The 19176-nt window shown below is 44.7% G+C and overlaps 1 protein-coding gene across 4 annotated transcripts in view; it reads right to left on the bottom strand.

Moving 5' to 3' along the window:
• The window catches only part of WASF2 (WASP family member 2), a 74990-nt gene that overhangs the window by 4389 nt on the left and 51425 nt on the right, over positions 1-19176 (bottom strand). For 3 of the 4 annotated variants that reach the window (XM_055574000.1, XM_055573997.1, XM_055573996.1), the window contains 7 exons: positions 15819-15991; positions 9215-9349; positions 8530-8683; positions 6316-6433; positions 5163-5287; positions 2731-2886; positions 473-978 (listed from right to left, as the gene is read on the bottom strand). In XM_055574000.1, coding sequence (XP_055429975.1) covers positions 473-978; positions 2731-2886; positions 5163-5287; positions 6316-6433; positions 8530-8683; positions 9215-9349; positions 15819-15948 — 1324 coding nt within the window. In that variant the 5' untranslated portion in view covers positions 15949-15991. Of the gene's footprint in view, positions 1-472; positions 979-2730; positions 2887-5162; positions 5288-6315; positions 6434-8529; positions 8684-9214; positions 9350-15818; positions 15992-17172; positions 17485-19176 lie in introns of those variants that run through there. The other variant, XM_055573998.1, reaches the window with a different exon arrangement.

The following is a 19176-nucleotide window of genomic DNA, read 5'->3' as shown; positions in this document are numbered from 1 at the left end:
GGGAGGAAGGCAGGGTGAGAGGAAGGAGACATGGAGACAGGAGGGGAAAGGGAGGAAGGAAGGAGGTGGGAAGGTGGGGGAGAGGAGCGGAGAAGAATAGGAAAGGTAAAAAAGTGAAGGACAGGGAGTGTCTGAGTCCAGATGAGGAAGTACCTTCCAAGACAGTGATTCTTGGTTTTCTCTGGGGCACAGAATGAACGCAAGGACACACAAAGCATAAATTTCCAAGCAGTTTGAACATCCTAGGTTAAGAAGCCTTTACTTTAAACCAAGGTGGAAAGAAATACAAACCTCTGCATTTTTGGGTGAAGCCTTTCTTCAGACTGATGTGAGGTCTGAAGTCCTACTCTCTCTCCACCCAGCGAAAGCCATTCCCCTGGGAGGGCACAGGGCCCCCCATCCACCCTCCAGTCAGTCAACCCAGCTGCCCAGACAAGGCGCCATGATCCTGGACCCACCACTGGGGGTTTACCTTGACGGATGGCTGAAAGCAAGTCACTGCGGGCATCGCTCACAGGAGGCAAGGAGGACTTGGGCTTGGTGGTGTCAGAAAGTGGCGGAGGAGGTGCAGCCAGCTGGCCATCTGCACCACTGAAAGGGGGCGGAGGGGGCCCTGGAGGAGGGGGCGGGGGCGGAGGCGGAGGTGCGCCTCCTGCTGACTGGGACAAGGGAGGTGGTGGCAGAGTCGAGTAGTCAACTGCCGGCGGTGGGGGAGGAGGTGGAGGGGCAGCAAAATCGGGGTGAGGCGGGAAAGATGGGGGTGAAGGTGGTGGCGGGGTCGCTGGAGACCCAAATCCTCCAGGTGGTGGTGGGGGTGGAGTGTTTATCATCGGAGGTGGAGGCGGAGGGGCAGGTGGTGGAGCAAACCCAGGTTTGGGGCCTGGCGCAGAGCCCAGAGGAGGAGCTGGCGGTGGGTGGCTTGGGCTGACCACACTGGACCTTTTGAGTCCAGCTCTTTGGTTATTGTCTGCCGGGTAGCTGAAAGGACAAAGAAAAAAGACCCACTATCACTCTCAGGATGCAAACACCCACCCTTATGTTAAGCTTATCGATTACCCTAGGTTCATTCTGGTTGACGGTATAATTTCATTTTAGCTCAAACAGAAAGAACAACCTGGGGATGGTCAGAAATCCCCAGCCTTGAAATGGGCAGCTTTGTAAGATAATGAGCTTCCCGTCAGCAGGAGTAGAAGCAGAAATTGAGAAATACCGCCTGAAAAAAAGTGGACTTAGGAGTTCTCTAACAGGTAAGGCTGGCCAAGACCATCTCTTAGGTCCCCCTCAAACCTTTCAGCTCTGCAAGGGAAGGCGCCCTCCTGAGTCCTCCTCTAAGAGGAAGGGTCAGCTCAATCCTGGAGCCAGGACTAATAAGCCACGCAAGAACGAACCGAAATAAAAATTCAAACACCACCACCCACCAGGCTCCATTCCATAGGCTATTAACATGCACCGGATCTTGTGAGGGCAGGGAACCCAAGCCAAGCTAGGCAAACCTGACCGGGTGCAGGTTCAGGTGAGTACACCCTCAGTGCTCCTGTGGAAGAGCCTGAGCGCGGATGAGGGCCTGAGGGCAGCAGAGACGGGAAATGAATGTGCCACCAGACTTGACCCAAGTTGTGGGAGCATTAAGGCTCACCTCTCCTGGGTCAGGCCTGCTTGCCTGCGGCGGCGAGGTCTCAGGCCATGTGTGAAGCTGAAGGGCCCTTTTTCCACCTTTGTGTCTGTCCTACACTAATAGCTACTCCTTAGGAAAGCATCCATCTTGGAATTTTCCACAGACCTTGGAGCCTCACTGTATCTGACGCGGCAACCAGCAGGAAGTGATTTGGGAGGCAGAAGGAGGTTTGGGATTAATGGTTTCAGACGCCAGGAACAGGGCAGGGGGTGGGGTGACAGCGCGGCTATAGGTCTCCATCGGGAGGGTCCTCAACATCCAGTCTCCGATTAAACAGTGTCCAAGGAGACAAATGTACCTTTCAAAGCTCTCACTTGTTAGGCATCAGAAAGAAAAGTAACTATTTTTCCTCAGGAAACACTGAAATCTAACACTCCTCAGATCCCTCCCCTTTCCAGCCATGACATGCTAACTCTTCCTGTATACACCTCTGCCAGGGACACTGACAAATATCAAAACGGTCAGATCCTAAGTCTCATCTCCTTCTCCTTTGTTTCATTCTTTCTGGAGATTCTGGCCACAGTGAAATGGAGCAGAGGCAACAGGAGAAAAAGGCAACTACTTACTAGGTTCCTAGACAACTAGGGAGAAAGGCTATTCAGTATTTTATGGACAGCAGCAGATTACACCACTTTATTTCATGCTGAGTCAGACAGAGCTAAGCAAAAAAACAAAGAGAGAAGCTGGTGACTTCTCTGTTCAGGTGTAGCCAGTAGTTAAGAATACAGGCTCTGGAGTCAAAGTGGCCTGCTTTCCAATCGTGAGTCTGCTTCCTATGGACAGTGTGATCCCAGCTGAGTTCACGGGCCTCTGTGCGTCACTGTCTACTCTTCTGTAAGATGGGCACCTATCTCAAGAGGACTCTTGTGGAGGTTAAGTAACATGTATAAAGTTTGCTATAACGCCTGGTACCTTACAGACAATAAATATCAATTATTTATATTATCCTGACTCGTCTGGAGTTACTTTAGTGGTCCTGGCCTGGATTTGGAACTTTTACTTTGTTCTTGAGTGTTTAACCACCCAGAGTAAATAGAAGAGATGCCACTGTTTACCTGAATTCTGCTGGTGGGGGAGGCAAGTTGTCCTCAGAGAAGGAAGGAGAAGGTGGAGAAATGGAGTCTGACTGTGGTGGTGGTGGGTAGTTGCCTGCATCCACATTCTCAACACAGCCAATGCTGCCATTCTGGTACACCAAGGTGGGTGGATACCTGATAATGAACCCAATGCCAAAATTGTTATTTAAAGCCTGAGTGATACTCTCTTGCTTTCCTAAAAAAGCCCACAAAAAATGCATTTGATTGCTAAATATCTCCCAGATATTTCTACTCCCCCAAGTTGCTGTAGTTGTAATTTTTTTTTTTTTTAATTCAATGGAGTATAGTTGATTTACAATGTTGTGTTAGTTTCAGGTGTACAGTAAAGTGAATCAGGTACACACACACACACACACACACATCGACTCTTTTTTAGATTCTTTTCCCATATAGGTCATTATGGAGTACTGAGTAGGGTTCCCCCTGTTATACAGTAGGTCCTTACCGGTTATCTATTTTATACATAGTAGTATGTATATGTCAATCTCCCAATCACCCCCTCCCCTCTTCCAGATATTTCTCTTGGATTGTCTGTAAAAATGGGACTCAACCCAGCTTATCAAAATCATGCTGCTCCTTTCCTAGTGCTGGCCTTGTCACACCTAGCAGTTCTTTGAAATTCTCTCCCAAATGTTAGGAGCAGCCCAGACCCAAATCCCAAAGTCTGTCTTGCGGCAAAGGGCAAAGCCAGGCCCCAAGGCTAGTGAGCTGCAAACACGTGACTGGCACACAGCCTGATTTTGAGGTCGGCAAGCCTCTGGAGCACTCAAAGGCCAAACAGGCATCTGACTGTAAAACCAAACTGAGGATAAAACCAAGCTGAGGATAAATGCAAGTTGCTATGTGGTAGTTGGATATGGTCTCTTATCTCACAAACCAAGCTGCTGATTCAAGTGGGGTCCTAGGGCTGGCCTCATGAACACCTGTCCCTCTTAGCACTGGGCCGCAGGCGAATTCACTCTGGGTGAACAGCAACAAACTTCCACACAAACAGGAACACACCAGGCAGCAGCTAACAAAGTGCGGCCTGTCCCGCTCCACCTCGCCCTTCTTTCCACCACTGCTGGGTTATAAGGAACCCATCTAAAGTAGACCCCATGGAGAACAGGGTTGGAGGAAACTAACTAAATCAAATGATGCTCTGACGTAAAAAATCCCCAAGGCCTTCAGCCCTGTAGACCTGGCATATCTCTTTACAGGTTCACCACGCAGAACAGCCTTGCAGCCTGATCCCAAACCTCTCGGACAACAGAATCACCATACACACACACACACACGTAATGGTTGCATTCTGAACACACAAGCTGCTGGTCTTAAGAGTCACTGAGCCTTCCTATGACAAGGGCCTGTCTGAACAGGATGAGATCATGGAACAAAATGGCCCCTTTTTATTGGGAGGTGAAGGTACTGGAGGCCCTCAGGGCTGATCCCCTGTAGAAAGGTTCGTTTTTTTCCTCTCACCATCTTCATCACTCTTTAAAACAAATCTCTTAATCTAGGAAGAACAAGTGTCAGAAGTGTCAAGATTTTTAAAAGTCAAGAATTTCATGGTAGAATTATTCCTAAAAGCAAGAACAACTCAACTCTTTCCTTTCATCATTCCTAGACACCCGGTATGGGCTGGCATGGTTCTCCGACAGCCAGGATGCAAGGTATTTAGGGGAAAAACCAGGGCGACATTTATGCCAGGCAATCTCAACGACTTGGCTTTGAATGTCACACAGGTCGGATAACCAGGATAAGCATCAAACCAAGCTTTAAAACCATTTTCCCCCCTTTTAAACCTCTAGTGTGATTTGGTATTGGGAAATGGGGTCAGACTGACATCTACTATTTCTCCACAGAGATATATAGCCTCAGTACTGGCTGCACGGCCTTTCCCACACTGTCTCTGAGGTCCGCTTTCAGTCCCTTGGCCAGCCTCTCTCCTGAGACTGACAAAGGCTGACTGAAAAGTTGCTTTGGTGATGTGCACAAATTCTCTGCCTGGCCTTCCCTACTCCCATGAAATGTCCAGTTCTTAGTCACGACCTTCGAATCAATGCTCTGAGGGCAAAGGACTCCTAAGACCACTTTTCTTCCCTTTCTAGTCTTTCCTTTGAGGCCCTCAGACATCGTAAGGGCCCTATAAGCCATGCGCTTTATTTTCCAGACCACTCTGGTCATCTTATTTAAACTGCTGAGCCTCTAGATTTTTTTTCTGTTTTTTAGCAAATTTTAATCACCAGATGGAGGTACTTTAAAGTAGCTGATTAGCAGTGGTATTGATTTAAGCCACACAGCCAGACTTCAGGGGTATGAAAGGTGTCACACCAGAGCTGTCAGACTGCTGCCCCCAGTTGCCCAGACCCTTCAAAGAATGCTACCAAGAGGACAAAAGCAGCACCTACCGAGAAGGCTTTTCTTTGGATTCCACAAATTCTTGACCCATCTTCATTTTCTCCCACTCTTCCTTACGTGTCTTGATTTTACGTGGGTTTACATTTCCTCGATTTGGATTATCTTTCTTTTCTTTCTATAATGAAAAGAAACAGAAAAGCTTAATAAACATTTCCCAAAGTTCTTCATTAAAATTCCACCCACCTTCATGGATATACACCCTAGAGATAATCTGCCTAGACAACATACAGTAACCACAGAACTTACAAAATTACTGGGTTTAGAGTGACCTACAGGTCATTTAATCCAAACCACCTCCTGGGCTCAAACACATTTCTTCAATACCATACTCAAATACCTGTAGCAATGGAAATCTACCATCTTTCTGGGTAATTAATTCATGTTTTTGAGCAACTCTAACTGTTATGAAGTTAATAAATAGCTATTTATTATTCGTTATGCCACAAAGGTCAGTCAAGAGAGAAGAGAAATAATGACAGCCATAGATATCTGGGACAGATATAAGGAAATAGTTAAAAAACAAACCCAAACAACTGACGGATTCTTCAGCTTGTGCAGCTGCACTAGCCCCTGGTGCTCTCTTAGGCCTCCCAGCAGCCATGCTAATGGGATTGTGAGGTTGCAACTGCTAGGTCATATGCTTACACACATCACTGGGAGTCTAAGGGGAGGGGAGCACCTCTACCAAAACTAGGCCTATGCCCCCACCCCTGCCCCGCCCAACCAGTAGTCAAGGTGTTAAACCGCTCCCGTTGCAAATCAAACACTGTAGAGCCTTGTGCTGATCTCTGAGAAATGAGCTGCAAAGCTGGCGCGCAAGGGACTAGCCTAGCTCGAGTGTCCAGCAGAGTCAGGTGCAAATTGCAAGAGAAATAAATGGTGAATAGAAAAGTCAATTTCTAAAACTCAGCCTGAATATACTCAATTGTTAATAGCACTGGGGGGAACAAACACATTTTTGGTGTGATTTATACTTTCATCTTGGTTGTGCTTGGAGTGGACACATTTTTTTAAGAGTCTCACCTGGCATCCAAGCAAGCAGCCACTCAGAATGATTACTTCACATAAGACTGGCTTCCTTTTTATCCCCCCCTCCACAATCGTGCCTACTGATGTGTAGAACAGAAGCCCCTTTCCCCTCACCCTATGCTTCCTCTTCTCTTTCATGATATCCTTGGTGTCCTGCAGCATCTTCTCCTTCCAAAGATCAAAGAAGTACGAAGGGTCTGTGTAGAATTTGAGTGCCTCTTTCCCATCGTCCCTGGGATAGAAATGAAGACAAGTAGCTGTCAGTAGACAAATGAGCTCCCAACCAAATCCAATATTCCAAACACCTACCAGTTAGCAGTTTTTACACTGAGGAATCAAGAAGTCATTCAAATTGACTGTGTATTTTCCTCCTCTATACCAGAGTTCCAAAGCCCCTGAATGGCATGGCACCTCTTTACTTATCTAGCTTTTTAAGAACCTTAGTCTTACTTTCAATTCCTGGTGGAGGAATATGCATGGTTAGGGCAAGAATGGTTTATAGCAGCAGGGATCCTGCTTATGTCTAATGATCTCCAGGGCTGCAGACATCTCCCCGAGGACATTCTGATATCCTGGCACATCAGGCGGGATTTCTGCCACTGGCTCCCCTACCACCATCAATTGCCCAGGACTCTCCAGCAAGCATTAATGGCCTTCCACCCACCCAAAACCTGTGTACACATGCGCAGCTTCACATGTGTACAGACGTATGCATATACACACATGAATGTGTATTATGTGTGTAGCTGTCATTCCTCTGTAAATATAGGCAACACAGCACTTCACCTATGAGAAGAGCTCAGCATCCGCCCCCATCCCCCAACCACAAGGGGGCCCCAGTGAGAAAAGACAGCCAGCTGTTCTCTGACCACAAGATTTAATTCCCATCTCTTCGTGGCTGTGACAGAAGAACAGGGTGAGCTGATGAGTGTCAGTGTAAGGGTCATCCACCAGATTCAATGACCCTGGCTGGAAACCTGAACTTGGGCATGGCTAAGTCTCTCCCCTTTTTCAGAAAGCATGCATTACACTATTCTGAACTAAAACAAATTGGAAAGGTAATTCTTTGCTGACCTCCAATCCTATCACAATACACAGAAACCAGTTCCAATCAAGCACTAATGATTTTTATATTAAATCTTATTCTGAGTTAGCCACATCATTTGTTTCTGTTAGGCTAAATCCAGAAAACTGAGAAAAGAATGTTAAAAAGGAAAATACCCTACATTAGCTGAAAAATATACTCGTCTTACCATACTCCATTCGATATTATTAAGTGTGTAATCCCTTCCTCTCCTACAAACCCTCTGCCCAGATCCAACCAGACTCAATGATGGAGGCTGCAGAGTCAGATCTCTGCCCTGCTATGTTAGCTGGCCCCTTTGAGAGCCAAGGGGCAGACGTAATTTCACATGGTAATAACAAAGGATAGGTACCACGCACTGTCTCTGCATCTGTGTGAGAAGTGGCCATGTTCCTATTCTGGCTCTCTGGATCAGGTGGGTGTCCTTGAATTTCACACACACACACATTCTACTTTGCAGTACACCCATGTCTCACAGAAGACATCTGCCTCCAGCTATCTGTAATTACTTTTACCTGTTCCAAAGATATTTATGGATGCGAGCAAGATAAATATTCGCTTTCTGTCCCTGCTTGGAAGTTTTTTACACGGTAACACTACCAGACCAGACCACTAGAGGGGAGGGGCTTTAAGCTGTCTATAAGGCTACCTTTTTCAAGTCTAGCCATAGCACCGTAGGTCCTTTCACAGGGGAATGTTGAAAGGATGTTCAAAACAAAGTGAACGACACTCATTTGGAAGAATGCCAATTACTCCTTAGGCTCTGGAAGGACCCTCAGGGCCCAGAGAAGCCAGTCCAAAAGGCTGGCCCCACTAACACGCCCAAACATCTGGTAATCTAGCGGTTTCAGAGTAAGTGGGAGCCTTGCTAAAATGTTGCCCCTGGGATGCAAGCTATAGGACTGCCTTGTAACAAAGTCCTTTAGGTTCTATAATAACTAAATTCCTTGGATGGAGTCCAAGATGGACCTGGCTTATACCAAATTAAACTCTGCAGCATAAATGCTGTAACAAACTTTCAATATTATATATTATATTCACTCATATTATATATGAGTTTCAGAAACCAAACAATAATAAGTGACACCTGTTTATATGGTAAATGTTAGCTTCTTCCACCACAAGCAACTCTGGGGTAGGTAGTACGCTTTTCGATACAATCCTCTGATGTACACAACATCTTTAAAAAGACAATCTAGTGTTGTTAGCCACAGGCTGAAGAGGGGAGAAGCTAGCTAGGTTACCTGTAAGGGGTAAGATTGTTGAGAGGTGGAGGAGTATCACAGGTGTTGTATGTTTCCAAAACAGGTATGGGGAGAGAGTTTCTGTCAAAGAGCTTCTGGTCTTGAACAGTAGAGCTTCTGAAGGCCTTTCGGGTGTTGATTCCTTGTAGTGATACTGAAAGAAGATGGAAGGCATTAGAAAATGGACGACAGGCTATCTGAGCAAACACTGAGTCACACCAGCCAGAGAGGCCTCAGCTGCTGCATTTCTTGGCTGCGGCTGTCCGCAGCCAGGTTTTTTTTTTTTTTTTTCTTCTCCCCCTCTGGGGAAGCCCCACAAGGCTGTCAGCAGCCCAGCCATTTCATGACTGAACAAAATGAGGCAACACAAAGGTTTACTATGTGGCCAGATCTAGCAGGCCCCTCCTTAGGAGGATTGAATCTTCCAAGTACATTTATGGTAGCAAAACACGACTGGGGGGAAGGGGAATTTGAGAAAGAGGGAATTGGGGAAATGGGAGAAAGGGAGTATGTGGAGGTGTGGTAGAGATGAAAAGGTTTCTTCATATCACCCAGGTTTGTGTCATTTCAAAGAAGAACTCCATAGGTCTCTCTGATTTCCCCCCTCACTTTTTTATAAATCAGGGGAAAAAATTCTAAGCAACTGCTCAGCAGAGCCTGCAAATGCTGAGCTCAGCTTCCTTACCTTCTTCTTCCTTGGGATCCAGCTGAGTGACTTTAACTTGTAGGCGGTCGACCCTCTCAGCAAGGGAGCTTACCCGAGAGGCAAAAGTATTTGCTTGAGTAAAGAGCTCTCCAAAAATGTCCTCAGCATATTTACCTGAGAGAGCAAAGAACCAAGTCACTAGTGCATAAAAGTGACAAAAATGGTCAGAAAAACTGGCTACTAAAGACTGTACTCCCCACCTCCCAAACACACACGGACCCCGCCTCTCTAAGATGGTTCAGGCTACAAGAAGAGCTTGTTCTTGGAGACAGAGCCTGGGCAGCCTGCAATGTGCTCTGTAACTAAGAGTCTTCTTGGCAAACTGAGCTGTCATGAAACTCAAAGCAAGCTGAATAAAATCAAAAGATGTAATACAAAGAAACATCCTAGAAGAGTGGATAGTATGTCTACACATTTGCCTATAGCCCTTAGCTGTTTGCTGTTCTGTAAAAGTACCCTCTGAAAGTAGTTCTGGAAAACAAATTGTGAGTTAGTTAAGCGTTTACAATTAACACAAAAAATAAGAAGTTACAACCTCAATGGAGCCCCCAAAATACACTGAACCACCATGATGAGATGTGGTATCTGTAAAAGGCCTTGAACTGTCACTAACAACTCCTGCTGCTGCTGCTGCTAAGTCGCTTCAGTCGTGCCCGACTCTGTGCGACCCCATAGATGGCAGCCCACCAGGCTCCCCCATCCCTGGGATCCTCCAGGCAAGAACACTGGAGTGGGTTGCCATTTCCTTCTTCAATGCATGAAAGTGAAAAGTGAAAGGGAAGTTGCTCAGTCATGTCTGACTCCCAGCGACCCCGTGGACTGCAGCCCACCAGGCTCCTCCGTCCATGGGATTTTCCAGGCAAGAGCACTGGAGTGGGGTGCCATTGCCTTCTAGTAGAGACTAACAGCTTCTTCTAAAGGGTGAAAAGGTGATTTTATGATTCATAAGCTACAATTTTGAAAGTCTTTGCTTTAGGTTATAATCCTTCAAATCTACATCTCAGGGAACAAGTGGAAAGCTGAAACATTCAAGCTCTCCCTGAAAAACAACATACCAGTGGTCTCATTCCACAATGTCTTGTTTTTTAGAAAAAGAGTTCTGTACTTTCAACCCTGGAATGCAAGGAGAATCTGCAGCCAAAGAAACATAACAGCAATCTGACACTACCTCCATACTGTCATTCCAAGCCACAAAGCACATTCTTGCTAGGAATGAAAAGTGGTGCATACGAATAAATATACCATCTGAGTGTGTTACTTGCAAGGTGAAGGCAGGCATAAGTGACTGCGCCCAACCGACAGATCATTTCTTTGAGAATTATTTAAAGTAGATCTAATTTTTAGCTTCTAAACTACATTTATGCTTAGTCCACACCTGAGGGGGGAAAAATTAGTTCACAAGGCCAAAACTTCACCTTGAGGGTGAACTGCAGCTCACTTACCTTCCCAGTGCAACCTGAAGAGTAAGCATAAGACCAATCAACAGCATATTCTGGATTGCTAGTAGATTTAGTCAATAAGGAGTTTCTAATCAAGGAAGAAGCAAGTCTTTGCATACTGAATGGTTCTGTGATCTAAACAACCATGGGAAGCTCCTGAGCTCAAAGGACTCAAACTGGCTAACAAACTGCATTTCCACTGTGCAGGTTGAGGATTCCTATCTGATCTCTGTCCATAAAATGGCTAAGTTCCTGTAAGAACCATACTGTATTGACTCACAGATACAGAGAACAAACTAAGAGGGAGAGGGAAGAGGAAAGGGACAAGATGGGCTAGGGGATTAAGAGATACAAACTACTAGGTATAAAATAAGCTATAAGGATACATTGTAGAGCACAGGGAATATAGCCAATATTTTATAATAACTCTAAGTGGAATATAACCTTTGAGAATCGTGAACTACTATGCTGCACACCTGACACATATAATATTGTAAATCAACTACATTCAAAAAAACAAAAAACAAAAACCACACTGTATCATGCTTGCCTAGGTAATGAAAGACCGACTGAGAAACACACAACATTAGTATGGAAAAGAACAAAGGCTCAAAGATATCTGGTAACCAACCAACTGTTCTGGAGGAAAAGAAAACCCCAAATCAACTCACCCTTAGATCACCGAAAGAGAGCACTCAGGACTTTGCGTGCTCCTCAGTGAAAGGAGCAGTGACAGCAGGAGCAGAGCTCAGTGCGGCACAGTGACTTAGGATAAAAGTCATACAAAAAGCTCCAACACACAGAAATGGTGACGCTGAGAATGCTACCTGAAGGGGCAGTGAGGCGGCGTAGAGGCTTCCCCACTGTCAGGTTACATCAGGACTTAAGCATACTTAGAACTCAAGATAATGCATGGAAGAAGCAGTAGTCTTCAAACCAGAAAGTCTGAATTTAAGTCTCAGTTCTTTCTCTCTATCCTTGTCTTACTGACTCTTCACCAAGTCAAACTCTCAGCCTCAGTTTCATCATCTGTGAAATGGGGACAACTGTATCTATCTCACCAAGTTGTCATAGGACTAAATAAGCTCAAAACGTAAACAGTTATATAATGAGATTCTTCCTTATACTGATGACTTTTAAGAGTATCGATATCTCAGTATCTTAAGACTTATGCTTGAAAATCAAAGTGAAATTCGCTCAGTTGTGTCCAACTCTTTGCAACCCCATGGACTACACAGTCCATGGAATTCTCCAGGCCAGAATACTGGAGCAGGTAGCCATTCCCTTCTCCAGTGCATCTTCCAATTTAAAATATAATTCCAGTTGGTAATGTGATCAGATCAAATCAGATCAGTCGCTCAGTCATGTCCGACGCCCTGCTCTGTAAATACTAAAAAGTACTACAACCTCTGAAAACAGGAGTGTGATACTTACATATCTTGTTCAGAGTTAAATTTCACTCATTCAGATTACCAAGACAGATCCACTATCAAATCAGGGCATTCATAATAGACATCTACCTCATTCTGCAAAAGATACCTTAGCAGTAGAATTTTTCAAATGAAAACAAATCTTCTTAATGACCCAAGAGGAGGTTCCATTCTCCTAGGTGGTCAGAATACCAATTCAGAAGTGCTGGTTGGCTGCACATTTTCTAAGACATGGCAACCTAATACGTGAAACGCCAATCTCACTGCCCTGAGGGAAAATAAGAACTCTGGATATGCTATCAGGGAGCAATCCATGGCTGTGAAATTTTTAGTTTTGTGCTTCATGCATTCCATAATCAGACTTTCCCTACTAGACCAAGCACTTCCGGCTAGAATATATAATACATGAGGTCAAGGTCATAAGCCTGAAGTACACAGGAGCCCATTCCTGCACCCCTCTCTGCTGGACGTAATCCTAGTCATCTTTCAAGGTTCGGTTCATATGTAACCTCTTTTATGAAGCTTTTCTTGACTCTCCGTATTCCTGCTATGTTCCCACTCCCCATAGGAAATATTCCTTGTTTCCCTGTATTCTCTGTGCACCAACAGCATGGAAGGACAGAAAGAATAGAAGCACGAATCACTTAACAAATATTTACTGAGCTCCTATTGGGTGCCGGGTACTACACAAGATAGACACTGGGGTTCAAGGAAACAACACATGATTTCTGCCTTCAAAAACCTTTTAGTTTAGTATAGGAGATCCAGATAATTTTTAATATAATGTGGCAGGTAATAATACAGCAAGTAATAGGATCTCAGAGGAGTACTCAGTCCAACCTGGAGGAGGAGATCCCTGAGCCAGGTCTTAAAGATCCACTACAAAGATGGCAAGGGCTCTCTAGCAGTGGGAACAACAAAGGCACGGTGCGAAAGTATGAAGAGTACACGGCCTGTCTCAGAAGCTATGGGTAGTTGGCAATTCATCTTTTCTTCCTTCTTCCTCCCCCACTTCTTTTTTTCCCTTTTTAATTTTAAAAGAATCTCTTTAAAAGATTGTTAAAATGGGAGAAGATGGATTGCAGAAAATGAGGCTGAAAAGAAAGGTATGTCTTAAAGTCTTGAATGCCATGTGAAGGAATTTAAAATTAAATAACTCCATAATGAGGAAGACAGGAGATAAAATACATAGCTAACATTTATGCTCTTATTTTAAAAACATTTTTTAAATTGCAAAAGTTAACACAGACTTAACTTTTTAAAATTCAAACAATTCAGAATTATGAAAGTAAAAAGTCAGATTTAGTTTGCGCAGACCACTCTGGCAAGATAAGTTTAAGATTTAAAAGATTTTACACAATTTTTAGGTTTATAGATTTAACGAGGTTGATCAGAGAAAGGGAGGCCAGAGGTGGGCTAAGAATCGTTTGGTGGGTGTTCAGTTGGGCTGCCCTGGTGGCTCAGCGGTAAAGAATCCGCCTACAATGCAGGAACTGCAGGAGACGTGGTTTCGATCCCTGGGTCGGCAAGATCCCTTGGAGGGCACAGCAGCCCACTCCAGTATTCCTGCCTGGAGAATCCTTGGGACAGAGGAGCCTGGCAGGCTACAGTCCACAGGGTCGCAAAGAGTCAGACATGACTGAAGAGACTTAGTACGGCACAGCAAAGGTCTAATGCAGGGCAGTCGTGGGAGAGACAGGGAGCCAGGGGACAAGCTTAGAAATTCTTAGGAAGTCTGACTTTGCCTCTCAGTGGCTACTGTGTCTGCATGCAAGTTACCTTACTTTTCTAAGCCTTCATTTCTTCACCTGAAAAACAGGAATGCCAACATCTAACCTCAAAGGATTATTAAGAAGATTAAATGAGATAGTCTATATGTCAAGATCCTATTAAAATCTGGCATAAAGTAGGCAATCAACAAATATGAGATCTCTTCTCACCCTCTCTCATTCTCCCCTTATTTCTTTCTTTCTCCTCTGGTAGATTATGGGCTCCCAGAAGGCAGAGACCACTTCTTATTATTGCTGTATCCTCTCAGCACCTGGCACATAAAATATGTCCAATACATGTTTACTGGATGAATAAAGGGCCAGCCAGCTCTACAACGTGAGAAAATCTTGTTTCCATAAGCACAGGCCAACCCTGGCCCTCAGATGAACTTCCTCAAGATAGGAGTGGCCTGATCACAAGTGGGAGAGTGAGCAATGGCATCCAGCAACACTACCCTGGAAAAACACCTGAGAGAGACCATAACTCCTGCTGAGAGAGAAGACGACGCATCATTAGCTAGATGTCCTCTGTCCTACAGAGAAGGAGCCCGCGTGTGACTGACTGCCACCCATTTGGCCTTCTCAGGGCGACAGAAGCAGCAATGGTGCTTTTAAGGCGAGTGAGGCTCTCGGCAGTCTTCGCGGGCCTCCCCGTCAGCCGCACTGCTGTGGCACTGCTGTCCACACTGCTTTGTGTAAGACAGACACGGGCAGGGTTTCATTTCTTTCCTGACGCCCCATCCAGGTTTCCCTAAGCCCTGGATCAACTGAGACGGCCTCTGAGCTGGGTGATGGCTTAGGAATCTCAGACCCCATACATCATCTGGTCACAGGCCTCTATCTCCTCAGGCCCCTGTTTCCAAGGCAGGGGCTATTACTATCTGGGGTGGCAGGGGAGGAGGGGAATGTAGACTTTCTTGATATTCCACTGCTTTCACGAAAGGCAGTGATGCGACTGGAGGGTTAAATGTCTGAAATAATTCACACTAAGATGCTTCTGCTAAGGAAGATCACTAAAATGGCATTTTGACAGAGGTTCTTATGGGAGCTAGAATGGCACTAGACAAATGCAGAACCTATCCAAGCATCTGCCTTTCCCATATCTCGGCTCCAAGCAAACAAAATCCGCTCAATTCAGAATGAAATCCAAACCCAAGCATGTACCCCACTCAAGGCGGTCTCATTCATTCTTAGCAATTAAAAAAAAAAAAAGAAATTACAGTTGAGCTGGCTTTCCCTCAGCTTCAAAATAGACTAGGTTAACCCCCATCTTCCTCCTAGAGAGGAATGGCTCCAGCTACAATCTGTGTCACTGTGTTCACACAGCTTGCAAAACTCCCAATACCCCAGAGACTACAGAAGTAATTTGTACCCTGAACTTGGACCTGGGGGCTTGCAGCACAATTAAATGTGTACCAGGGTAGACAAGTCAGCCAGAATCTCTCTGAATGTGTGTTTGCTTTACTCCTCTTTGTGAAGAAAGGTGGTGGGGGTGGGGGTGGGCGGTTGGGTAGATAAAGACTATTGGTACATTTGAGGCTTCAACAAAGTCAGGCTGCATGGAATAGCTTGTGCAATTACAGGCACATTCCCCAACCCAAGACACTGCTCTGTGAACCTCCCACTTTACACAGAGAATTCTGCTCTGTCATTCCATCTGCAGTTTCTGCTGCAGCCCTTCCTGCCACCCTTCCCACAGATTTCTTTTGAAGCAGGTGGAGGGGGAGGTGGAGGGAACCTAGAGGGTGGTGGTAGAAGAAAGGGTTGAGGGGAAGAATCTGTATAAAAAGAAGCCTCTCTTTGGGGAGGGGTGAGGGTGGGATAAATTTTCGCACTACCTAGGGAAGGCAGATGGGGGAGAAATAGGAACACGGAGGAGAAGGGGAGGAAATAAAGAGCACCAACGACCCCTGAGGGCAAAGCACAGGCTCTCTGCGGCACTCACTCAGGCTGCCCAGCTGTCGGATGACATTTGCCAGGGTGATGTTGGTCATGCATTCCAGCTCGCTTCTAACGCTAGGCAACGTCTGACGGCACAGGTGCCTTGGCTCGATGTTCCTCGTTACTAACGGCATGGTGGACCTGCTTCAGGCAATATTCTGAATGATGAAAAACAACCTAAAAAAGAAATAACAGGAAAGTATTACTCAACCACAAATTCCAGGCACACCAAGGCTGTGTGAGTCGTTTTTCCTTTTGTCTTGCTCTGATCTAAACAGCTTTAAAAAATCTTTCCCTCTATCTCTCTTTTTTTTTTCCTGCTTAAGCCCTCCCCATCACACCCCTCTTTCACAGGTTTGCTATTAGAGCCCTGCTGGATGAGTTTAGAAATTCTGAACTGGTGACTGCTGGCTGAGAGTACACAGGCAGCATAAAAACCTAAAAACCCTGAAATAACAAGTATGCTCCAGCTAACAGAAGTCTCTGGAGGCGGGGACACACAGTCAGAAAGCAGCCCGTTCAGCAGGTCCTGGATGGTGCAGATCCTAACCTAGGGGTGTCCACAATCAGAACAGATCAGATTCCAAATGATCAATTATGAGAATCAAAAAAGAGCTTCTGTCATCTGACAGTCTCCACAATGAAATTATGTTGCTAAGTGATTCCACTGATCTACATCAAAACATAACTTCTCCAGTTCTTCCCTGATGGAGGACTCTTAATGTACAACTAAATACTGTATCTATTAAGACTACTAAAGTTCAGTCTGTAAATGGACAGAATGAAAGAATACCAAGGAAAATTTTACATGTTCAATATATCAAACATGATGCCAAGCACACTGTGCTGTATGATTCCCCAGTCCTTTCTCTTCTACTCACAGCTCCCTTTCTCTCTCCCATCCGGTTCAACACACCTGGGCCAAAAGGCTCTTGAGACAGCAGGAAGTGTCTGGAGCAGATCCGGAAACCTTCCAGTTACTGTTTCTTATCCTGTCGGCTAAGCCCCTTTCCCTAGGAAATCCCCCAGCACTTTAGGTTCACGCTGAGCTATTGTTTCAGAGTTAGATTACCAAATTCCTAACTTTACAAGGACAGGAGGAGGTTTTTTTATCCAACAAAATGACTATATGACTATAGCCAAGGTACACGGGGCTGGAACTGTTCACCTAACTTGTGAAACTAAAGAAATCTGAAGCAGCCTAAAGGTTTTTGTGCTAGGGAAAATGGCAAGTTAAATGGTAAAGCATAAAGGTAATATACTCAAGTCCCCAAGACTGCAAACACCTCTTAAAACACACACACACACACACACACACACACACACACACACACACAAATCCACAGAGGTTTACTTACATTGAATCTTAAAACACCAGCTCATCACCAAAAAAGTTGACTGTGAACACGAAATGCTTAAACCAAGCTATACATCATAGAACTTAAAAGTGAACCAACATATTGTCTGACCAAAAGAAAAAAAAGCCCTTCAGCTCAAAGAGGGAGTAGAACCCTTTGGAACAGACTGCTCCTTGTTATGGACATTCTGATCTGCTAAGAGTAAAAATAAAACAGGAAGCCAGCAGCTTGGGGAACAAGATTTCCTGTCACCAACAGCAACAGCCCAAGAACCAAGAGAATCAGCTGTTTGCTCATAACTTTGAACCTCCCTTTAATAGTCACTGTGTGGCAGCTGTGCCTATCTTTGGGGTGCAGAGGTGTTTCCTGAATATTTGTCTACTGTCTAAGGAAATAATTTTCATTCTGTTCCTCAGCTAAGTTCCCCTTTGATTCAACAGATTTTCTAATCCAAACTCTGGACTTTCCCTTCCAGTCTAACGATTCTCCTCTTTTACATAATGTAAAGGGTACTGGGTACTAACATGCAAGCTTCAGTAACTAACTCAAACTGAAAAAGAGTTTAGAACAGAAAAGGAGACAAGGGGTTACAAATAAAAGAAGCTCACAGGGCTCTGCATCCTCTGGATGCCCTCAGATTCCCAAAATTTCAAGCTTGCCAGAAGAACCAGAAATTCAGGGTACAGCCAAAGATGACTGAAAATAGCCACTATGGCTCCCTCCCTTAGCAATCATTTCAGAACTTGCTCCAGCATCTTAGAGGAGCTACAGGAGCCAGATCCCCTTGAAATCCTGTGTCGAATGGCTACTGACAGGGCATTCCAGACATTCTCTTTGGACATCTAATGGAAACTGGATTCCAAATAGCTAGGTAAATGTCAGACGGGGATGAAGCTGGGGAAGCCACTCTTAACACCTTGGTGCTTTAGCATTTATGTTTTCCCAAGTTCCTTGGGTAAGAAAACACAAATGGAGTCAACCCTGTGTCATCTGGAGGTGGGGGGGTGGGGGGGGGGGCAAGTTTTCAATACCAAGATAGCTAGCTGCGTCTTGCCAAAAAAACCCAGCTCCCACATCAAGCTAGAGTAATCAAAAAATTACAGTATTCAATATCCATCAAGACAAAAGAATTAAAAAAGTGAATCTGCTACTAAAAAAAGTCGTTTTACATGTTTCAGAGTCACCAAAGAAAGACAAGAGTCCTTATTAAATGGAATTACCCACATCACTGCTCACTTTTCTTCAAAAGAAGTATGGAATTATGCACAATCTGAACCAAAATACTAACTTGACTAAGAAAGAAATCCTACATTCCAGTGAAGATAAACTTGGAAATGAGGCAAAGACTTCCAAGGCTCTTGACTCAACTCAGCTTTAAGTTGTGGAGTTGAGACATACTTGGGTTAGTGCCCTGAGTCTTGACACCTTACTAGCTGTGTGATCTTGGGCAATTTTCCTAGAGACATTAAATAATGTAACATACATAAAATGTCCACTACAGGGCTAAGAAAAAAAGGTAGCTATTTTTAGTTCAATAGACCCGAGGCAAATCCTCCTGTAAAGTCAATTTTATTCATTGACAAATATTTTGAAACACTTTTAACAATGGACATATTATGTAGTAGAACGCAGTGTTCACATAAATTTAAAGATGAAATCCTAGACGTGAATGAAATTTGTGAGTTCTTTTTTCTGGGGACTGCTCCCAGCCATGCTGCTGGACCTCTTGAAGAACATAAATTCTCTCTCCTCTACTCTTTTACAATGGGTTCCTCATGTGAACCACAGAACAGAGAAAAGGATTAGAGTGACTGTTTTCTCCATTCTCATCAAGAGTGTAAACAACTAGCACCATTCCAGATGCACTAGAGAGAAGCTAAGGCATTATATACAACGGATGCCTAATGGCATTAGGGCTTAATGTTCTCATGGGAATCCAGTTGAGAAAAAATCCTCGATCATCAGTCGTCATTTAGTGCAAAATTAGTGGAGCACTGGGTGTTG

The sequence above is a fragment of the Bubalus kerabau genome, chromosome 3, assembly GCF_029407905.1.
Source record: "Bubalus kerabau isolate K-KA32 ecotype Philippines breed swamp buffalo chromosome 3, PCC_UOA_SB_1v2, whole genome shotgun sequence".
Lineage (NCBI taxonomy): Eukaryota > Metazoa > Chordata > Mammalia > Artiodactyla > Bovidae > Bubalus > Bubalus kerabau.
This window is presented reverse-complemented; position numbering and strand designations above follow the sequence as displayed.